The following is a 20,094-nucleotide window of genomic DNA, read 5'->3' as shown; positions in this document are numbered from 1 at the left end:
GGTGCTGGAAGATTCTCTTCTCCTTCCCCTTTTTAAAAAAAAATAATCTAGCCTCCACCCCCATGACTCATGAGTCTCATTACAAAGTATGACTTTCCTTGCTGATTTCTGGGCAAGTTAATACTGATGATTAAATGAAAATATGTGCAAGTAATTTAATGTTAGTTATCTGCACTTTCAGATTTTATCTGTAGCAATGATTAGGTAAAATAATGTAACACACTGCCATGATTTATTAAAAATTTATTGCATAATAAATTATACAATTCAGTCTTATTTTTAAATAGTCTACAGCAAAAATATTTTTGGAAATATCTTTCTCTTTTAGTAAAACACATAAGTTAGCAGGCTGACACCAGCTTCAATTCTAATAGCTAAAATCCCTCACAACTATACATTTAAACATAGTCTTTCTTCACAGTTCTCTAAATGTTCAAGTTGACACCAATATCACTTGATAAAAACAAGACCATATAAATAGTTTCAGATTTTGCTTAAGGCCTTAGATTGAACTTTAAAATATTAGGTGGAAAATTATAAAGATATAGTCGTTAGCCTTGAACTCATCGTCTTACACGTGTACACACCATAATGACCAAGAAGAGCATGAAAGTAGAAAGGCAGGCACGAAGGAACACAGCGGGGAAGTCTTAGGCCTGTATGCTGAGCGGCCGTAAGAGACCAATAATCAACACGATGTGACAGACAAGAAAAGACTATTTACAGGAACTTAAAAAAGATGTTCACAGCATATTCAGTTGTTTTATCAAATTATTCAGAGGGTATCAAACCTCTGAAATAATTCAACTTCTACGTACACAAACTTAGTTTAAAAATGGGACTGGCCTCATGAATGCAAAACACAAAACCATTTAAGGGCTTGGCAGAAATGAGTACATTTCAGACAGTGGGAAAAGAAAACCCAAGTTTTATATGCACCAAATGTGTATGTATTCATAAAAGTTTCCCTGAATGAGATTCACCAGGGTTTGCCATACCTGTCAGTTGGATTTTTCCTCTACGAAAGAAGACAAGAATATAACTTAGGATGAGCTACTAATTCAATATTAAAGTAACATCACTGGTTGAACAAATTATCTCTGTTTAATTTTACTAAGACCTACCATGGCTGTCTAGTCTAAAACCAAAAGCATGCCCTATAGCTTAGACCTCATGACAGTACTTACTATAGTGGTTAAAGAAACAGAACCACAATAGAGGTATGTGCTAGGGCAAAATATCAGGAAAAAAAACTCAATTTAAAGTTATCATTCTGTATATCAAGTGCCCATTGACTGAACATAACTGTTTTCAATAATTCACATTTGATCAACTCATCAACTATTGCAAAAAGCTAAATAGAAAGATTTATAGTTGAACACAGAGTTCCTAAGACTAGTATCACATATCATTCCCTGAAAGAGGGAGAATTTGTCAGCAGAGAACTTAAGAGCCAAATTGAGAATTGGATTGAAAATACCCTTTCCTGCTCTGTGTATAATAAGTAACACATTGGGTGTAGTGACCTAAAGAATATTTCATGTTATTCAATTTTCTTTTCTGGGCAGACTACCACACAGCCCAATGACTTTAAAAACCAAACTCCAAAATTCTACCTGATAGTCTTAATAAGGGCAGTTGGAGCACAAAGATAGAGCAGGTCATCTTAGCCACTGATTGGAAAAGATATCATCGGTTGGCCCTTTGCCCCAGTGAGACGATAACTAAAGCCAATTATGAGGCTTACCAATCATTACTAGGAGATTAAAATAAATAACTTGTATGTACATGGAAAGGAGAGATAGCAAGTCAAAGGACACTGGAGTGGGGACAAAGGAAAGCCTAAATGTGCAGAACCTATAATATCCCTTCAAAAATTCTTGACTTCTACAACCTCAAGGTCAAATTGAAACCAGCAGGAATAGAGTTGGAATTCTAAAACCTCTGAAAAGAAAGGGCTAATAGTAAAAGCTGCAGCTGATTTTATGCGCCAGGAATGAAATGTTATAACATATCTATCATTCACATGTGGGTTTGTGTAATTTATCTTCAATTAGAATTATTATCTATTCAGCAGCTGTAGCCCAAGAACTGCTGATACACCACAGATGAGAAAACATTTGCGGGTCTCTGGACTCTGGCCTTCCTTAAGTTAAATGCTGATCACATAAAATAGATCACTCGTTCTATAAAGCGATCTGGGCTTATGTGGACAGTATACTGCATCACCAGCATCTACATCCACAGCATCATTTCATTTCCTTTCACAGACTGGAGAGGGTCTATAGCAACTCTTCATCTTAATCAGTTCTTCGATTCAGTCCCAAATTTACGTTAAAAACATTATACAACTTTTTAATCCAGGATTTACCTTTGAAAGAAATAATTAAAGAACCCAGACACTTCAAGTATCTGAACCCCAGACATACAAAAATTTCAAAGCAACCCTTTACGATAGTTGTAATTAAGTACTTATCTCAACAGTGGACTTCCAAAGTTGGCAATAAAATATTCTAATTTACCAGTGGGAGTGGCAGCAATCTAAGCTCATGTTTAACACAGTTTACAGTACCAAACCAATGAAGAAAAACACAATCCAGAAAGAAAAGTGGCATTCTCTACTGTAGTGTTTTCAAAAATACATTCAAAGGGACGTCAGTAAGTATTTAATTAAAAAAACAGGTTCCATCTTTAGACAAGGATATATTCAAACTCAAATAGAAGGGATTCTTAGAGCCTTTAATATGCCAATAGGCAGGTTTGCAAAGTTCCCAACTTGCTCATGGAACCTTTCATACCCTTGAGCATCTCTTAGGAATAAATGCTCCACAGAGCAAGTCTTAAGAAACACAGTTTTGAAACTTTGGTGCATTCAGGAGCTTCACTAATTCCTTAGGCTATCAGTCTTTAAATTAACACCAAAACTAACAGTTATAGCCAGTAAGTCTAGGATTACAGATTCAGGAAGGAAGCATATGGGCAATGGGTAGGGAATACACCTGTTCATCATACTCCATCATTTTCACCTCCCCAGCAAAAATATGTTCAGAATCCCCATGTTAACCACTCTTGATGATGGCTGTACAAAACACCTGAACAAGCTAACCAAGACTGCTTGAGGCAAAAACACTGAAATAAAGTTTTCACTTTCCCAAATGGAAAAATGCACACATGTTGTATTAACAGTTTATAATTATATACTCAGAAGAGGTAACCTCAGTTATCAGTTAAGAATCTGCATACTGTGTAATTCATTAACATTTACGGAGCTACTTTATATTAAGTTACTAGTGAATAAGTAAAGCTGCTATGGAAAACTTCTCTTTATTTAGGAGTTCTCTTACTTTGGTGGTGGTTTAGTCGCTAAGTCATGTCCAACTCTTGCAACCCTATGGACTACAGCCTGCCAGGCTCCTCTGTCCATGGGATTCTCCAAGCAAGAATATTGGAGTGGGTTGCCATTTCCTTCTCCAAGGGATCTTTCCCATCCAGGAATCGAATCCGGGTCTCCTGCATCGCAGGCAGATTCTTTACTGACTGAGCTATGAGAGAATTTAGAGCAGTGTTTCTCAACCACAGCTCTAGTGAGATTTGGGGCTAGATAAATCTTTATTTTGGGAAGTTGTCTTGCCCATTGTAGGATGTTGAACAGCATGCCTGGCCTCCACTAACTGGATATCAATAGTATTCTGCTAGTTTTGACAATCAAAAAGATCCCCAAATGTTTCTTAGATATAAGCAAATCATCCTGAAGTTGAGATCCATTTCTATTGAGTGAAAATTAAAGCTTACACCTTGACTCTGCTTTCCTGGGAAATATCCATTTTACAGGCATACCATGACTTACACACATCGACAAACATCTAGTAAATAGTAGCATTAGTGATCTTTCTAAATTCTGTGTGGTCAGAAACTAAGTAATTTGTGAATGACAGAGAATGGTCAGAGGAACACAGTCTACACATTTCAAAGAGAATCAGAGGTCATGTGTAATTTTACTATCAACATATTAGTAAGAATTATCTGAATCATAATGCTTAATTGGCAAATGTTTAACAATTGGAAAAATGTTAATTGTATATTATGACCTGTTGAGGATGGTAATGATTGAAGCAGTCTAAAAACAACAAATGTAACAATCATCAATGGCTAGCTCAGACCATATTCTATTCCTTGACCAAATATTCTCCATGAAATTCTCAATTCAAAAATCTCACGTTTTGTCTTTAAACTGTTAGCTTATACTGTAGCCTCCTCACTTCTTTCAAATTATCAAAAAGAAACCCTTCACATGTCATCAAGAAGAATCCTGGCATGTGTCAAGACATACATTATCTAGTTTTAAAGCCATTTCTTCTATATCCACATCTTCAGTTTTGTCATTATTGTCAACTGCAGATATGTCACTCTCTTTATTTTGTTCCTTTTTGACTGTCTTTAAACACTTGTCAAGTCTCTTTATGAACAAGTCCACATCCTGTGTCTTCATTCCAATGGCTGACGCAGCATTGAGGTAAGCACAAGGGTAATTATTTGTATGTGACATAAAGCCTCTGAAAGTGTAGCCACTCACAGTCTGCATAGACCCAAGAGGAACAACCCTGAAAGGGAAAAGATTTACCAATTTAATATGTCTGGTGATGTTAACAGAGTATCACTCATAAACAAAAGAAAGCTGTGTTACTAAGCCTTACACCCACTTACTAAAAAGTTTAAAAACAGCTATAGATCGTAGCCTATGAAAACAGACTGTCAGCCTTAAAATAAAATTATACGATACAATGCACTTCACACAGGAAGGTACTATCTGATGCTTACCATTACCTTATCTTCTATTAAAGAGCTACAAGCTCTAGAAATCAAAAACACCTTCACATCTTCCAAAAAGTAGAAAGAAAATTATTTGTTTTTGTACCAAATATGGAAATTTGACACTTCACGTATACACACTTCAATGGAATATTTAAGTTTGTAAATCAAACCACTTTGATTAACTGCCATGTATCTCCTCAAGTAATCAATAGACTAAAATTACACCTATCTGATCATATTATGCATGGAAGGTTTTAGAGCAAGGCTCCAGAAGAAATCGCATAATTGCTTACAGTGGATTGATGGTCAGCAACTAGCAATACTCAGCAATGGCACATGCATTTTTAAAGCTTGATTTCACTGGCATACTTGATATAAGCAGATTTCTAACGGTACTTTTTTTAAAAAGCAGCCAATTAAGATCAACCTAAACATAAAGACAAATAGGGGCAACACTAAAAAGCAAGGCCAAGAAAACCATTTTATAAGTGTCAAAACTATGCTGCATACAGATAGAGCTCATCAAGTTAAAACGGTGAAGTAATCTAAGATTTTTTACTTTTAGGAAGTTGTTCTTTGACGTGAAATCTCTGACCTCTGGTAGTCAGAGAGAAATTCTTTAGTAGAAGCATGTAAAGAAGAGTACTTAGAGCAAGCTACTTCAAGTCATCTTTCTCTGACTCATCAAATATAAAATGAAAAATGAAATTCATCTTAAGCTATAAAAGCAAAAAAGACATTTTTCAAAGGCAAGACAAGAACTGCATAGCTGTTTTCAGTTTAGGAAATGGACTTTTCCTTAAAAACATTTTCACTTAAACTTAAGAATGAAGCTAACTTATTTCTAACACCATAATGTGAAGATTATCTAACAAAGGAAAATAAATACAAATTTGTACAGAGGGTAATGAACTTTGTTTTTGTGTATCTATTAAACAAGATTCATATCCCTTTGTGACTATTTCACACACTACAGGTGGATGCATAACAGCCTCACAGATTCTCTACCTCATCACTATTTTCCTCCATGATGAATCCTCAGGTATAGCTCACCATATACTTGAGGGACTTATTGGTAAGGAAACATACTTCATTAACTTTATAACACAAAATAAAACCAATTCCCTTTTAAACATACTTACCTGGCTCCAGAAACCTGTCTTGTAAAAAGCATGGAGCCAAGCTGAGTGACAGCTCTGCTACAGTGTTTATCTAGGGTTCTAAGTGTCATAGCTGAAAGAGAAAACAGTATTCCAGTGAGCCTTGGTTCACCAGCCCAAAACCACTCAAGAAACAAATAACCATGAAGATGTTACTTTTTTTTATTGTGTTAACAAACATAAAGCATAAAATTTACCATCTTACCCAATTTTTAAGTATATACTTCAGTGGTATTAAATACTCAAACACTGTTAAACAACCATTACACCATTCATCTCCATAACTCTTTTTCTCTTAAAAACTGACACTCTACACCTATTAAACTGTAATTCTCCATTCTCCCCGACCCTAGCAACCGGCATTACACTTTCTATCATGATTTTGAGTACTCTTAAGTGCCTCACACAGGTGGAATCATATGGCATTTATCTTTTGCAACTGGCTTATTCCATGGAGATAGCACTTTTTATTCATTGTCTCATGGCACCATTTCACTTTAATGCACTTAATAAATTATAGTAAGGATTTTCTTGCATATCAAAGAAAAATATTTTAAAACAAGCTAACATACTCAGAAAAGAATTTCCATACAACCCTTCCAAAGAGTGAATATTCCAATTAAATTCATGGAACAATGACATGAATAGCATGACTTACCATACTAGATACTTTACAGTTATAATCTCAACCACTCTTAACTTTGTATGTGAGGGATCATTATCTCTACTTATAGACAGGGAAAAGAAAGTTAGAGGCTACTACATGGCAGAACTGAAATTCAGATCACACCATATCACCTTCTATAGCATCTACCTAGATTTTAAACCAACAGAGAGGACTGACTAGGGTGATTTATTATCTATCAGTGGCCAAAAGGTTTTCCAAGGAAGTTCATTCCTGGAAAAGGCTTCAACTACAAATTATTAATTTCCTTACTTTCCTCAGATATACATAAATAAGCCATATTATACTATATATATTCACAAATTAAAAGAGGTAATTATGAAGCTTAAATGTTAAATACATAAAAATCAACATTCATATTAACCTGTTTAGTAGCTCCTGTACTACAATGACAATATTAAATTATCATAAACACTGATATCTCTAACATAGGCATACTAAGGAAAACTAACAATAATAGCATTAAAAATTATAAGAGTAACTTTAATATCCAATGTTATGGTACTTTTTTAACTGGTAGAAATTTTTAAATAGTTATATAGATTCCTTATTATTGACCAAATTATTCTGGTAAGAAGCAAGAGGTCAAAGTATTTTTTCCATATATTCATTGTAACATAATACAGATTTGAATTCTTTCAACACATAGGTTTTACCTTTGAAATACATTAAAGCATTTAAAAAGGCTAACTAAATTTTTAAAATTTACAAATCAGTACTGTAATGAAATTAGAAACATCACTGTAACAAGGAAGAACTCATACTCTTTTGAGAAATACCAGCTTCCCACTGGAAATGGTTCAGAAGTACTAATGTTTTAAAAAAGAAAAAAAATTACCTAAAGATATGGGATTGTGAGGTGTATGCAACAGTCTTTCATTGTAGGCTTCTGACAGCTTCTTTAGTTGGTTGGACAAATAGGAAAACATTTCCTGCAACAACAAAATGTTACATTTACAGAAAATCAAATAAACACTCACTGCAACTTGCCGGATTGAGTAAAACAAATCTGACTGGTGTATAGTCTATGCTGTAAATTAACTCATCCATGTGCCCTAGGGACAATTCTTTCCTTTGCCACAATATAGTAAGATTCAGAGCTGCCAGAATGATCTGAAACCACAGGATTTAAAGGTAAAGAACCAGAACATTTCCTGCTCAGGTGCTATCACATATCTATCAGAAATCCATCCTCTTTTCAGAATCTCCAGGGCTACCACTCTAGTCTAAGCAGCCATCAACCTCTCCCCTGGACCACAGCAATAGATTCTAAATGACTTCTCTGCCTTCTTTCCCGCCCTTCTACAATCTGTTCTTCAGACCGAGGCCAGAGTGGTCTTTCAAAAACATAAATCTGATCATGTTCCTCCCAACTTCCTCCTGTAAGTATTAAAAACAAAAAACAAACAAAAAAAACAACAACTCTTCATCTATAAGGCCCTGCATGATCCAGTCGAGCCAACATGCCCAACTCGGCAACAACCATTCCCTCCACTTACTACATGCCAGCCACATCAGCCTCCTTTTCTGATCCCTGGACACGTCTAACCTTTGTGCCTGCTCCTCCAGGACTGGGAAGGCTCTTCTCCCAGATCATGCCATGAGTGGTCCCTTTTGTCACAATCTAAGGAGACCTTATCTCTTCTCTATTAAAGTAACTGTAGACCCTGCCTACCTCCGGCTCCTAATCTCCCTCCAACACCACTGTCTATTTTGGTTCCTTCACTATACTTACACAGTCTGAAGTTATCTCTTTTATGTGCTCAAATAAATATTGCCTATGACTACCCACTAGAATGGAAAAACTTGAAAGCTGGGACTCCTTACCTTCTTCACCACTGTTTTCCCAACATCAAGAAAAATATGCCAAGATTTTAGTATGTAAGTGAATTGGGAAGAGACAGTTTAAAAATTAATTTCCTTTAATATTATAAACTTAAAATTAACAATTTCCTTTTAACTCAATTAAAAAAAATATAGCAGCTAACAACTAAAAACTGTACTGTTGATCCTACTCTGAAAAGTATATCTGGTAGTAAAAAGTAAAAATACATATTATTTTACAAGTACAAAATTTCATGTGCACAGGCACATTTGAGAATTTAATGAAGCTACAAAAAAATATTAAGTTGGCAACTATTTGACCTAAAATTGTTTTTTCTTCTCCTAGTAAGGACTTTAAAAAGTGTTGAAATGAATATCTGCCCCAGTAAGTCTGCAGCTGAACAAACCCATTTGCAATGACCTCCTCCAGCCATAGTCAAGACATATAAATTCTAATGATGTACCAAAGAGCCAAGGGCCAACAGAGTACCTAAGTGAAGACAGGAGGAAATCATACTTGAACTTCAAAGACCACATAAGCAGCTTCAGTTTTCTCTAAGGTAAGGATTGGCGAGTCTGAGCCCACACTGGGACCCAGAGTAGCTTTTTCATGTCTAAAGCACATAGTAGATGACTAACTCTGTCTTTTGTTAGGTAAGGATTAAAAGAAGAGGAAAATTCCTACCAGGTTTATGAATTATGAATGAGTCTCCTTAAGACCACAAGCATTTTTATCCTTGTCAACACAGTATATTTTATATTCTGACCTAAAAAAACTTTAATACTCATTCTTAAATTTTTAGGATCTTTTAAGATCAATTCTCAGCATGCCAGAATTATGAAATCTTAGATCACTAAAATATACTGATTCTTTTTATATTAAAAAAGTTAACATCCACATTTGTCATACCAAATGAAGTTATAAGTAAACATACTGTTATATTTAATAAGTTTTTCTCTTCTGTCATTAAAAAAAAAAGTGTACAGAAATACTTTAGGAGACATATGTTATCACCATTTGCAGTAACAGAAAAAAGAGTGGGCATCTTTTCTTAGACATATAAAGATTTCCTGGCCCTTCCGTCTTAAACTAATATTTTGATGTTCACTAGGTGAAATTATAAGAAAATCAAATGAAATTTTAAAATCAAGAGTTTTTCCTATAACTGGAATAATTTAATATCTTTTAGGTACCATGCCAGTGTTAATGAAGAGCAAAATTCCTGGGTTTCATTTACGTATTTCCCTTTACTATAAAGTAACTAGGTCACTATCATAATGCTCAGTGTTGGGAATTCCCCTAGAGGTCCAGTGGTCAGGACTTGGTGCTTTCACTGCCAATGGTCTGGGTTCAATCCCTGGCTGGGGAACTAAGATCCTACAGGCCAAAAACATTAAAAATAAAATTTTAAAAATGTTCAGTGCTGTTTAAAAAAGAAAAAAAAAGTCATATATTTTAATTTAGATGTTAACTGCTGATTCTTCATATTATACATTAAAGTCTTAATGGGAATCTAATTCTCTCTTACTGTCAAATTCATTAACTTCCCATGCTGCTGCTAAGTCACTTCAGTCGTGTCCGACTCTGTGCGACCCCACAGACGGCAGCCCATCAGGCTCCCCCGTCCCTGGGATTCTCCAGGCAAGAACACTGGAGTGGGTTGCCATTTCCTTCTCCAATGCATGAAAGTGAAAAGTCAAAGTGAAGTCGCTCAGTCGTATCCGACTCTTAGCGACCCCATGGACTACAGCCTACCAGCCTCCTCCATCCATGGGATTTTCCAGGCAAGAGTACTGGAGTGGGGTGCCATTGCCTTCTCCGCATAAGCAGAAACAAATCTAGGAGCCAGGAAATGCCTTTTACAGACTCCCACATTCTCCCCCCTAACACTAACAACAAAAAACTTATTTCAATTGTGAGGGCCAAATTTAAAATATTATTCTCTCTAGTATGACTGCCACAGTTATCACCAATGTGACCACACTTGTAGAATAAAAGGAACCTGAAAAGAGTAATTTCTCCTTAATTTGTACTTAGCTATTTCTTTAAAAAAAAAAAAAAGAAAGGAAATGGTTCCTTAATAACACCCTTAGAGGATGCTTTTAAATTCACTAATGCATACATGGCTATTAAAAAACAGATTTTTCCAGTGTTCAATTTCTAATACCTTAACAAATTAATTCTAACCAGTTCTATCAATCACTTGCTAATACCACTGGAATGGTAGCTAATATTAGAATAAAAATCTTCAGACTATAAATGTAATGCTAAAGTAACTAAATCACATATTACTAGTATGGGAGTAATTAAACAAAAAGAATATATTTGTGAGTCAAGTTCACATCCATCTGCAAATGTTTTTAGTATCTCTACTCTGTATAAAGGGTTATGACAAGTAATCCAATAAATAAAGCAGCTTAAAATATCTTAAAGCACAATGTACTGAGTCCTACAGTATTTCACATATTAAGGTCCTAAATGCTCTCCCATTAATATCACTACACTTTAAAAATATCATTTAAGAGACTGTACCACTATTTCCTACACTAATACTTAGCTAAGCAGTTTTTTACCTGATATATTAAAGGTATTTCAAAACCTGAACTATTTTTTTCCTACAGTTAAATCTATAACTGACATTTATTATAAAATACTCCTGTGAAGGGAGAAATTTATAAGCACTCCAAACAAATGTATATAGAAAGATCTTACTTAAAAGAAATGAAATATTATTGATTTTCTATGTCTTTTGTGCTGTATTTAACTTAATTTTAAAAGATTCTTCACCAGAGATAAGCTGAACTGTACACCTGAATGCTAATGTCAGCTACATTTCTAGAATAAAAATATAGAACTTTACACCATAACTCAAGATGTTAATGGAAGAGAAGTTGAATTACATTAAGCATTATCTTTCATATAGCCTTTTGCAAATTGATTTGCAGTTGTGAAGCCCAACATCTAGCTTATCCGTTCCCATAATCCAAGATGTACATAATTCACTAAATTTTAAAGAAAAGGGTCTTAGGTAACCACGTCTTTTGAAATAACTATTTCATGTTACACGATGAAAGAGAACTTCACATATCATTACAATATGCCTCATAAGGTGGGTAATAAATCAAAAAGGAAACATAACAAGTAGTCTGGTATTTCAATGATAATAATGTGTAAGGATGGACAGACAATGGACTGGAGGTACACATCCACTCACACAGATGTTCTAAGTGAAGACACACATACTAAACGTGGGATGCTGCTATCCATGACAATGGCCAGGCCACAGGTCCAGACATACTCCATGCCACACAGGCTAAAGCTTTCAAACTTCTCTACTGATGCTTCATATCCAGGCCTAAAATCTGACACTTTCGTTGGGATTCAACTACTCTACCTTTAGGGCTACAAAGTTTGTTTGAGTTATATGTCTAACGCTCTCCAAGTTTCAGCAAACAAATTCCAGTCACTGAAGCAGCCATTTTGTCATTCCTTTTCTGCAGATATTCTCTTTCCCAAATCAGCAGATATTTGCAACAATGAACGATTACCTGCCTGTCCGGTTCAGCAGAGCACTCTTATAAAAAGTAAAGCTAAGCAGAATAATGGTCTTCTCTGGAACCAAACCTGAAGCAGAGATGAACATCTAAGACTGATTATTCTTTTGCATAGAGCAACTCAAAGAAATAGTTTCTGCAATTTTCATCCCTGTTCTTAAAGGCCTCTTCAGTTAAACTTCCTGGTCACTTCTCCCCTCAATGAAGCAGACATGTTGATCAGGAAGGGGCTAAGGGTGAACAGGTTCAATTCACACACACAGTTCCACTCTCTTAGATCCTTTCACTCTTCAAAAAAGAAGGCTTGAGAAGGAATGGCTTCAAGCTGAGTTCTTGTCTGCTTTTACTGTGAAAAAGATAAAGCCTTTTTGGAAGAGATATAGCTAGATGAAATAACCTCTAAAAATATCATTGTGGTGAATAAGGGCACAGAATTTAAAAAAATCCTAAGTTTTCTTTTAACACTCCTTTTTTAGTACGCAATAACACCAATAATATAAAAAGGAGCTCTCAGTGATGGTATAAAAATAGCTCTGGCTGGAGCAAAATAGCTATGCCTCAGCTTCTCCAGAGCTGAACCAATAAACTATCACGATTAAATTTTCACAGTTCAAAAGCAAGTCCATTTAAACAAAAGAGGATTTTACTTCTGCAACAAATCCAATAAAAAAACAATATTTATGCTACATATATGCAATTATGGTTTATGGAGGACATCCACGTTTTTCAAGAAAAAGACTTTCCTGTTGAATGAAGTTGTTAAAAAGCAAACTTTTATTCTCTTACAATGATAGAGTTCTCAAATGAGCATTTTTATACTCTGAAGATTACTACTATAGATAGTCTCTGTTCTAAGTAAATTCAATACACAGAATTTTAAATAAAATCAATGAATACATTAGAGCCTTTGGGATTTTACACACCTCTATTAATAAGAAAAGGGGTCATGAGAGTACCATTTTTATGGCTCAGATGCCTAGCACAGAGCAGGCAAACACTTCCACAACAGTTGATGGGTGACTGGAAGCAAGTGGGAAGACAGAAAGTGCAGAGGCTTCAGTATCACACAGACTCGGGTTTCAACAGCAGTTCTGGCACTTACGTGTGATTCTGGGTAAGTGCGTAACTTCTCCTAACCTCAATTTCATCTGTAAAATGGGCATGATATTTACCTCATAAATTTGCTCTGAGTACTACATGCGCTGCATGAAATAACGAATACAACGAACCTCGCAGAGTCCTAGACATACAGCAGACGTTCATAAAAATATTAGTTTCCCACCCACCTACTTTTCTCTTAGCCTAACAGTTTTCAGACTAAAATAATTAACATTAGCTAGCAGGACTCATACAGACACATGCTAATATACCGAAGCTATAATCCTATTCTTTTCCTGTCCCTGTTTCTTCCACTCTACACTATCTACATAAAGAAAAATAAAGTTCTGGATGCTACAAAGTGAGTGATCTCTTGACACCTAAAGTGGACTCATCCAATTCATAACACTAAAAAATAAAATTTCCCCACAAAATATTTACCCAGTGTTTAATAAAGGACAAAGTCCCAGTGAAATCAGAGCTGGGCTGCCTACTGGATCCATTTACCAGCTGAGCTACACATTCCTGCAAGTCAGTCTCAAAGCAGGTGGACTTTCATTCATGCTGAGCAAAACGTACATGTGCTTGGGACTTTGGCATCATCTAATAGTAACTTAAAATTTTAAAGTCAAACTCTAAATGTCAAAAGTAAGAAGCATGGCATAAAAGAAATTCCTAGACTGCAAAAAAATGACAGAACATCCCTAAAATCAACAATTTCAAAATCCTTAGGGGTAAGAAAAGTCCTTTTGGAAGAAGAGTATCTGCTAGGGAGGAAGCCCTATTCAAGTACAGTAAATGCTACACACAACAGGTAATCACCATTTTAAGTCATTCCTTTTTCACAAGTTTTCAACTATATCCCTATAGAGAAATGTCTCTATAAGAACATCTAAGTCATAAGAGATGTCAAGACACTTATTCCATGTAAAACAAGACTGAAGAGTGGACTTCCGTGTTCCCAAATGTCCTTTCACTTTTCACTTTCATAAACACTACAACACTATGACATTGCAGGTTTCTGTTCCAAGCTTCCATTATAGATACAAATGATTTGTGTACCCCAAAAGAATGGGTTTTAAGCTTGGGTGTGCATCAGATTTATCAGGGAAGTTTGTTAAAAATACAGTGACTAGGGACTTCCCTGGTGGTCCAGTGGTTAAGACCCTGCACTTACACTGCAGGGGAAATTTACATACCAAATAAATAATTACAAGTCTGATGAGAGTTATAAAAGAATAAGCAGTATTTCTCTATTGAAAATCCTCTAACAGCTATTTTACTCAGAATACAAGGCAAAGACCTTACATGGCCTAGAAAGGCCTACGTGACCAGCACCACCCCCATTACCATCCTGACCTCAACTCTCACAACTCTCCTTAATCTCTTTGCCCTAACCACACTGCACTCTTCTCTGCTTCTCAAATGCACTGTTCAGTTCAGTCACTCAGTCGTGTCCAACTCTTTGTGACCTCATGGACTGCAGTATGCCAGGTCTCCCTGTCCATCACCAACTTCCAGAGTTTACTCAAACTCATGTCCATTGAGTCGGTGATGCCATCCAACCATCTCATCCTCTGTCATCCCCTTTTCCTTCCGCCTTCAATCTTTCCTAGCATCAGAGTCTTTTCAAATGAGTCAGTTCTTCACATCAGGTGGCCAAAGTATGGGAGTTTCAGCTTCAACATCAGTCCTTCCAATGACTATTCAGGACTGATCTCTTTTAGGATGGACTGGTTGGATTTCCTTGCAGTTCAAGGGACTCTCAAGAGTCTTCTTCAATACCACAGTTCAAAAGCATCAATTCTTTGACTCTCAGCCCTCTTTATGGTCCAACTCTCACATCCATACATGACTACTGGAAAAACCATAGCTTTGACTAGACGGACCTTTGTTGGCAAAGTAATATCTCTGCTTTTTAAAATGCTATCTAGGTTGGTCATAACTTTTCTTTCAAGGAGCAAGCGTCTTTTAATTTCATGGCTGCAGTCACCATCTGCAGTGATTTTCAGTTCAGTTCAGTTGCTCAGTCGTGTCCGACTCTTTGCGACCCCATGAATCGCAGCACGCCAGGCCTCCCTGTCCATCACCAACTCCCCGAGCTCACTGAGACTCACGTCCATCGAGTCAGTGATGCCATCCAGCCATCTCATCCTCCGTCGTCCCCTTCTCCTCCTGCCCCCAATCCCTCCCAGCATCAGAGTCTTTTCCCTGAGTCAACTCTTCGCATGAGGTGGCCAAAGTACTGGAGTTTCAGCTTTAGCATCATTCCCTCCAAAGAAATCCCAGGGCTGATCTCCTTCAGAATGGACTGGTTGCATCTCCTTGCAGTCCAAGGGACTCTCAAGAGTCTTCTCCAACACCACAGTTCAAAAGCATCAATTCTTCGGCATTCAGCTTTCTTCACAGTCCAACTCTCACATCCATACATGACCACAGGAAAAACCATAGCCTTGACTAGACGGACCTTTGCTGGCAAAGTAATGTCTCTGCTTTTCAATATGCTTTCTAGGTTGGTCATAACTTTTCTTCCAAGGAGTAAGCGTCTTTTAATTTCATGGCTGCAGTCACCATCTGCTGTGGTTTTGGAATCCAGAAAAATAAAGCCTGACACTGTTTCCCCATCTATTTCCCATGAAGTGATGGGACCGGATGCCATGATCTTCGTTTTCTGAATGTTGAGCTTTAAGCCAACTTTTTCACTCTCCACTTTCACTTTCATCAAGAGGCTTTTTAGTTCCTCTTCACTTTCTGCCATAAGGGTGCTGTTATCTGCATATATGAGGTTATTGATATTTCTCCTGGCAATCTTGACTCCAGCTTGTGCTTCATCCAGCCCAGCGTTTCTCATGATGTACTCTGCATATAAGTTAAAAAAGCAGGGTAACAATATACAGCCTTGACATACATATACAGCCTTGACATACTTGACATACTTTTCCTATTTGGAACCAGTCTGTTCTTCCATGTTCAGTTCTAACTGTTGCTTCCTGACCTGCATAGAGATTTCTCTGGAGGCAGGTCAGGTGGTCTGGTATTCCCATATCTTTCAGAATTTTCCACAGTTTATTGTGATCCACACAGTCAAAGGCTCTGGCATAGTCAATAAAGCAGAAATAGATGTTTTTCTGGAACTCTCTTGCTTTTTCCATGGTCCAGCAGATGTTGGCAATTTGATCTCTGGTTCCTCTGCCTTTTCTAAAACCAGCTTGAATATCTGGAAGTTCACAGTTCTCATACTGTTGAAACCTGGCTTGGAGAATTTTGAGCATTACTTTACTAGCATGTGAGATAAGCACAACTGTGCGGTAGTTTGAGCATTCTTTGGCATTGCCTTGCTTCGGGATTGGAATGAAAATGGACCTTTTCCATTCTTGAGGCCATTTCTGAGTTTTCCAAATTTGCTGACATACTGAGTGCAGCACTTTCACGGCATCATCTTTTACGACTGAAATAGCTCAACTGGAATTCCATCACCTCCACTAGCTTTATTCATAGTGATGCTTCCTAAGGCCCACTTGACTTCACATTCCAGGATGTCTGGCTCTAGGTGAGTGATCACACCATCGTGATTATCTGGGTCATGAAGATCTTTTTTGTACAGTTCTTCTGTGTATTCTTGCCACCTCTTCTTAATATCTTCTGCTTCTGTTAGGTCCATACCATTTCTGTCCTTTATGGAGTCCATCTTTGGATGAAATGTTCCCTTGGTATCTTGAATTTTCTTGAAGAGATCTCTGGTCTTTGGCATTTTATTGTTTTCCTCCATTTCTTTGCACTGATCACTGAGGAAGGCTTTCTTATTTCTCCTTGCTATTCTTTGGAACTCTGCATTCAAACAAGTGTATCTTTGCTTTTTTCCTTTGCCTTTCACTTCTCTTCTTTTCACAGCTATTTGTAAGGCCTCCTCAGACAGCCATTTTGCTTTTTTGCATTTCTATTTCTTGGGGATGGTCTTGATCACTGTCTCCTGTACAATGTTACAAACCTCTGTCCATAGTTCATCAGGCACTCTATCAGATCTAGTCCCTTAAATCTGTCTCTTGCTTCCACTGTATAATCGTAAGGGATTTGATTTAGGTCATACTTTAATGGTCTAGTGGTTTTCCCTACTTTCTTCAGTTTAAGTCTGAATTTGGCAACAAGGAGTTCATGATCTGAGCCACAGTCAGTTCCTGGTCTTCTGCCCTAATTTCAGGTACTGGTTTTTTGCCTGAAATACTCTTCTCCATCATACACTTGACGGAGTATACTCCCTCAAACTTCTTCAAGTCAACTCAGAAGTCATGTTCTCTATGAGGCCTGCACTAACCACTGTATTTTAAAAATCAGTTCTCACCATCTCCCCCCTCACATCAACCCTAACCCCCCTTATTTTACTCTGTTCTTCTTTTCCACAGTGCTTTCACCTGTATAATTTATGTATTAAACAAACTTTATAATTTATATTTTATGTTATTTGTTTACTGCTGGTATCCTTCATACAAAATGTAAGCTCCACAAGAGCAGGTATCTTTTGTCTATCTTATTGGTTATTATATCAATATTATAGGCTTGACACATAATATATGCTCAACAGATACTTAGTAAATTATTTACTCAGTGAAACTTATCCTACAATCAAAGTTCTCCACTATTTATTTCTATTTCATAGAAATACTGGTCCATACGTTAGACCATGCTATTTTAAATGAGCTTGTCACTGTTCAGACTGGGGGAGGGGGTGGGTCAAGAGGGCTTAACAGGGGTGGAAATGGATATGAGATACCATGAAATTCAAGAGATCATCTTAAAAATTTCAAACTTAAAAAATGCTTAATAGAAATTACAAGTCATATAAAGTATGACTTGTGCTGGATTACTAAATTACAGGCCAATTCCCATGATTATAATACCCAAGGCCCAGAAAGCAGCTATTTCATTTTCAGAAATATTCTATAATCTTTCAGAATTAGAAATGGCCTAGATGTCAATTGTTTCTTTCATAAATAAGGGAAAAAAATTTGTGAGTTCAAGTACCTTTACCATAGTGAAACAACTAGGGACAGAAGAGCTAAGACCCCCAGTGTCTGATACAACTTTCACATATACAGGTGATGGTTTTCCTCAGTCAACAGTCTCCATCTGTCCTATGGGGAAGGAGCGTTGAAAGATTCTGCTGAGGTTTTCTCTCTCAAAACAAGATGATTATTTCTTGGAGTTCATCAAACTGGAGTTTTAGTCTAATCATCTAGAATTTCTTTTCAGGGCTATTGAGGCATAATTTACACACAGTAAAATTTCAGGTGTCCACTTCTGTGAATTCTGACAAACATACAGTCATGGAACTACTCCCACTATCAAGATACAAAACATTTCACTACCATTAATAATCCCCTCCCCAACCCAGGCCTCTAGCATCCACTGATCTCTTTTCTGTCCTGATATCTTTTTGCCTTTTACAAAAAGGATGGCTACATACAATATGTAGCCTTTCAAGTCTGGCTTATTTCATTTAGCATAATGCACTTGAGAGTTATTATGCTGTTGCATATGTCAGTAGTTGGTTCCTTTTTATTGCAGAGTATGTATGTATCAGTTTGTTTATACCCCAGATGATGGACATTTGAGTTGTTTCCAGCTTTTGGCAATTATGAATAAAATCACCATGAACATTCACATATAAGTTTTTGTACACATACAATTTTTCATTTCTCTTGACTAAATAGCTAAGAGTGGGACACTAGTTTTTGTGGTAAGTATACAAGAAACTGCCAAAGCGTTATCAAAGTTGCTGATTAGTTTTTTATATTAGTTTTTGTTTTTTATATTAGTGACATCTCACTTTAATTTGTATTTCCCTAAAGACTGAGGTTGACCATCTTTTTCCTATATCATATAAATCTTAAGAGATGTCCTAACAATAAAAAGTAAGCAATTACTTTCCTATGGGTTGAATTAGTGGGAAGAAAGGGACTAGGAGAAAACAGGGCACAGAAGTTTTAAATTTCTGTTAGATATTCATAAGGCTGTTTGTTGAGAGGATCTATCAGATGATATACATGAAAATATTTTAAAATATGTAAATTAATATGATAAATCTTAGGGACTGTAACTGCTACTAAGTATTAGAAAGTTATAGATACAAAAATGATACCAGGAACCTCTAGCCCTCCCAGATTGGAGATGAATAAAACATCTTAATCTGACCTGCCCTAGCAACACTGTCTCTGACTACAATTTTGAAGCTGCCCTGAATTAAGCTAGCTTTTAGTGTTGAAGATAAAGTTCAGTTTTCAAGCACAAATGTCACTTTTCATAATCAACATAATCAATGAGTTCAGCATTCCAGTAACGGCAAAAGATGGATTTATTACTTAGAAAGAGAAGCTGGTCAACTTCTACCTGTATTTTTCCTCCTGCAAATGACATGTCACATCTAAACAAGTCTTCCAAAACTAAAAAGAAAAAAACTTGTCCATCTGTCTTTTAAGAGCTTCTATTTACCTATAAGTGATAAATGAATTAAATTTTACCGAACTAATAGAATCCCTGATACAGGACTTTCTCAAAAAAAGCACACACAAAAACAAAATTGCTTTTCCAAGATTTCTCAGGATATCTGAATAGATGGGATAACAATGATTAATTGAAAACCAAATCAAAGTCAATACCCTAGGACTGTGCTAGGTATCTATATCCCAAATTGATAAACCAATAGACAGAAACACCAATACTCTGGAGTACTGTTTTAGTCAAGGATATTATTTTATACCTACAGGGAAAGCTTACCTTTCTTTCTTTTAATAGCTTCTTGTAGCCATTTGATCCAAGTGATAATAAAGTAATAAGGACATCTAAAGAAGGTGAAGCTGAAGCTCTTCCTGAAATAAGGATGATATGTTACATTAGGGAGAAAAAGCTTTGTAAAGTAAGATTTATTACAGTAGCCTAATACACAAATGGATATTTGTTTGTTAG

At 36.3% G+C, this 20,094-nt stretch overlaps 1 protein-coding gene across 3 annotated transcripts in view; it reads right to left on the bottom strand.

Annotated features, from left to right (window-relative positions):
• Positions 1 to 226: 226 nt before the first annotated feature.
• Positions 227 to 20,094, bottom strand: part of SEPSECS (Sep (O-phosphoserine) tRNA:Sec (selenocysteine) tRNA synthase) — a 39,018-nt gene continuing 19,150 nt past the window's right edge. For 2 of the 3 annotated variants that reach the window (XM_086407776.1, XM_086407775.1), the window contains exons 8-11: positions 19,906 to 19,997; positions 7,496 to 7,589; positions 5,955 to 6,045; positions 227 to 4,601 (exon numbers count right to left, since the gene is read on the bottom strand). In XM_086407776.1, coding sequence (XP_086263902.1) covers positions 4,298 to 4,601; positions 5,955 to 6,045; positions 7,496 to 7,589; positions 19,906 to 19,997 — 581 coding nt within the window. In that variant the 3' untranslated portion in view covers positions 227 to 4,297. Of the gene's footprint in view, positions 4,602 to 5,105; positions 5,240 to 5,954; positions 6,046 to 7,495; positions 7,590 to 19,905; positions 19,998 to 20,094 lie in introns of all 3 variants that reach the window. The other variant, XR_015166221.1, reaches the window with a different exon arrangement.

The sequence above is a fragment of the Bos grunniens genome, chromosome 6 (genome assembly GCF_055505025.1).
Source record: "Bos grunniens cultivar Pamir isolate PY7600 chromosome 6, Bosgru_T2T1.0, whole genome shotgun sequence".
Lineage (NCBI taxonomy): Eukaryota > Metazoa > Chordata > Mammalia > Artiodactyla > Bovidae > Bos > Bos grunniens.
Note: the sequence above shows the minus strand (reverse complement) of the source record. Positions and strands in the feature narration are given on the sequence as shown.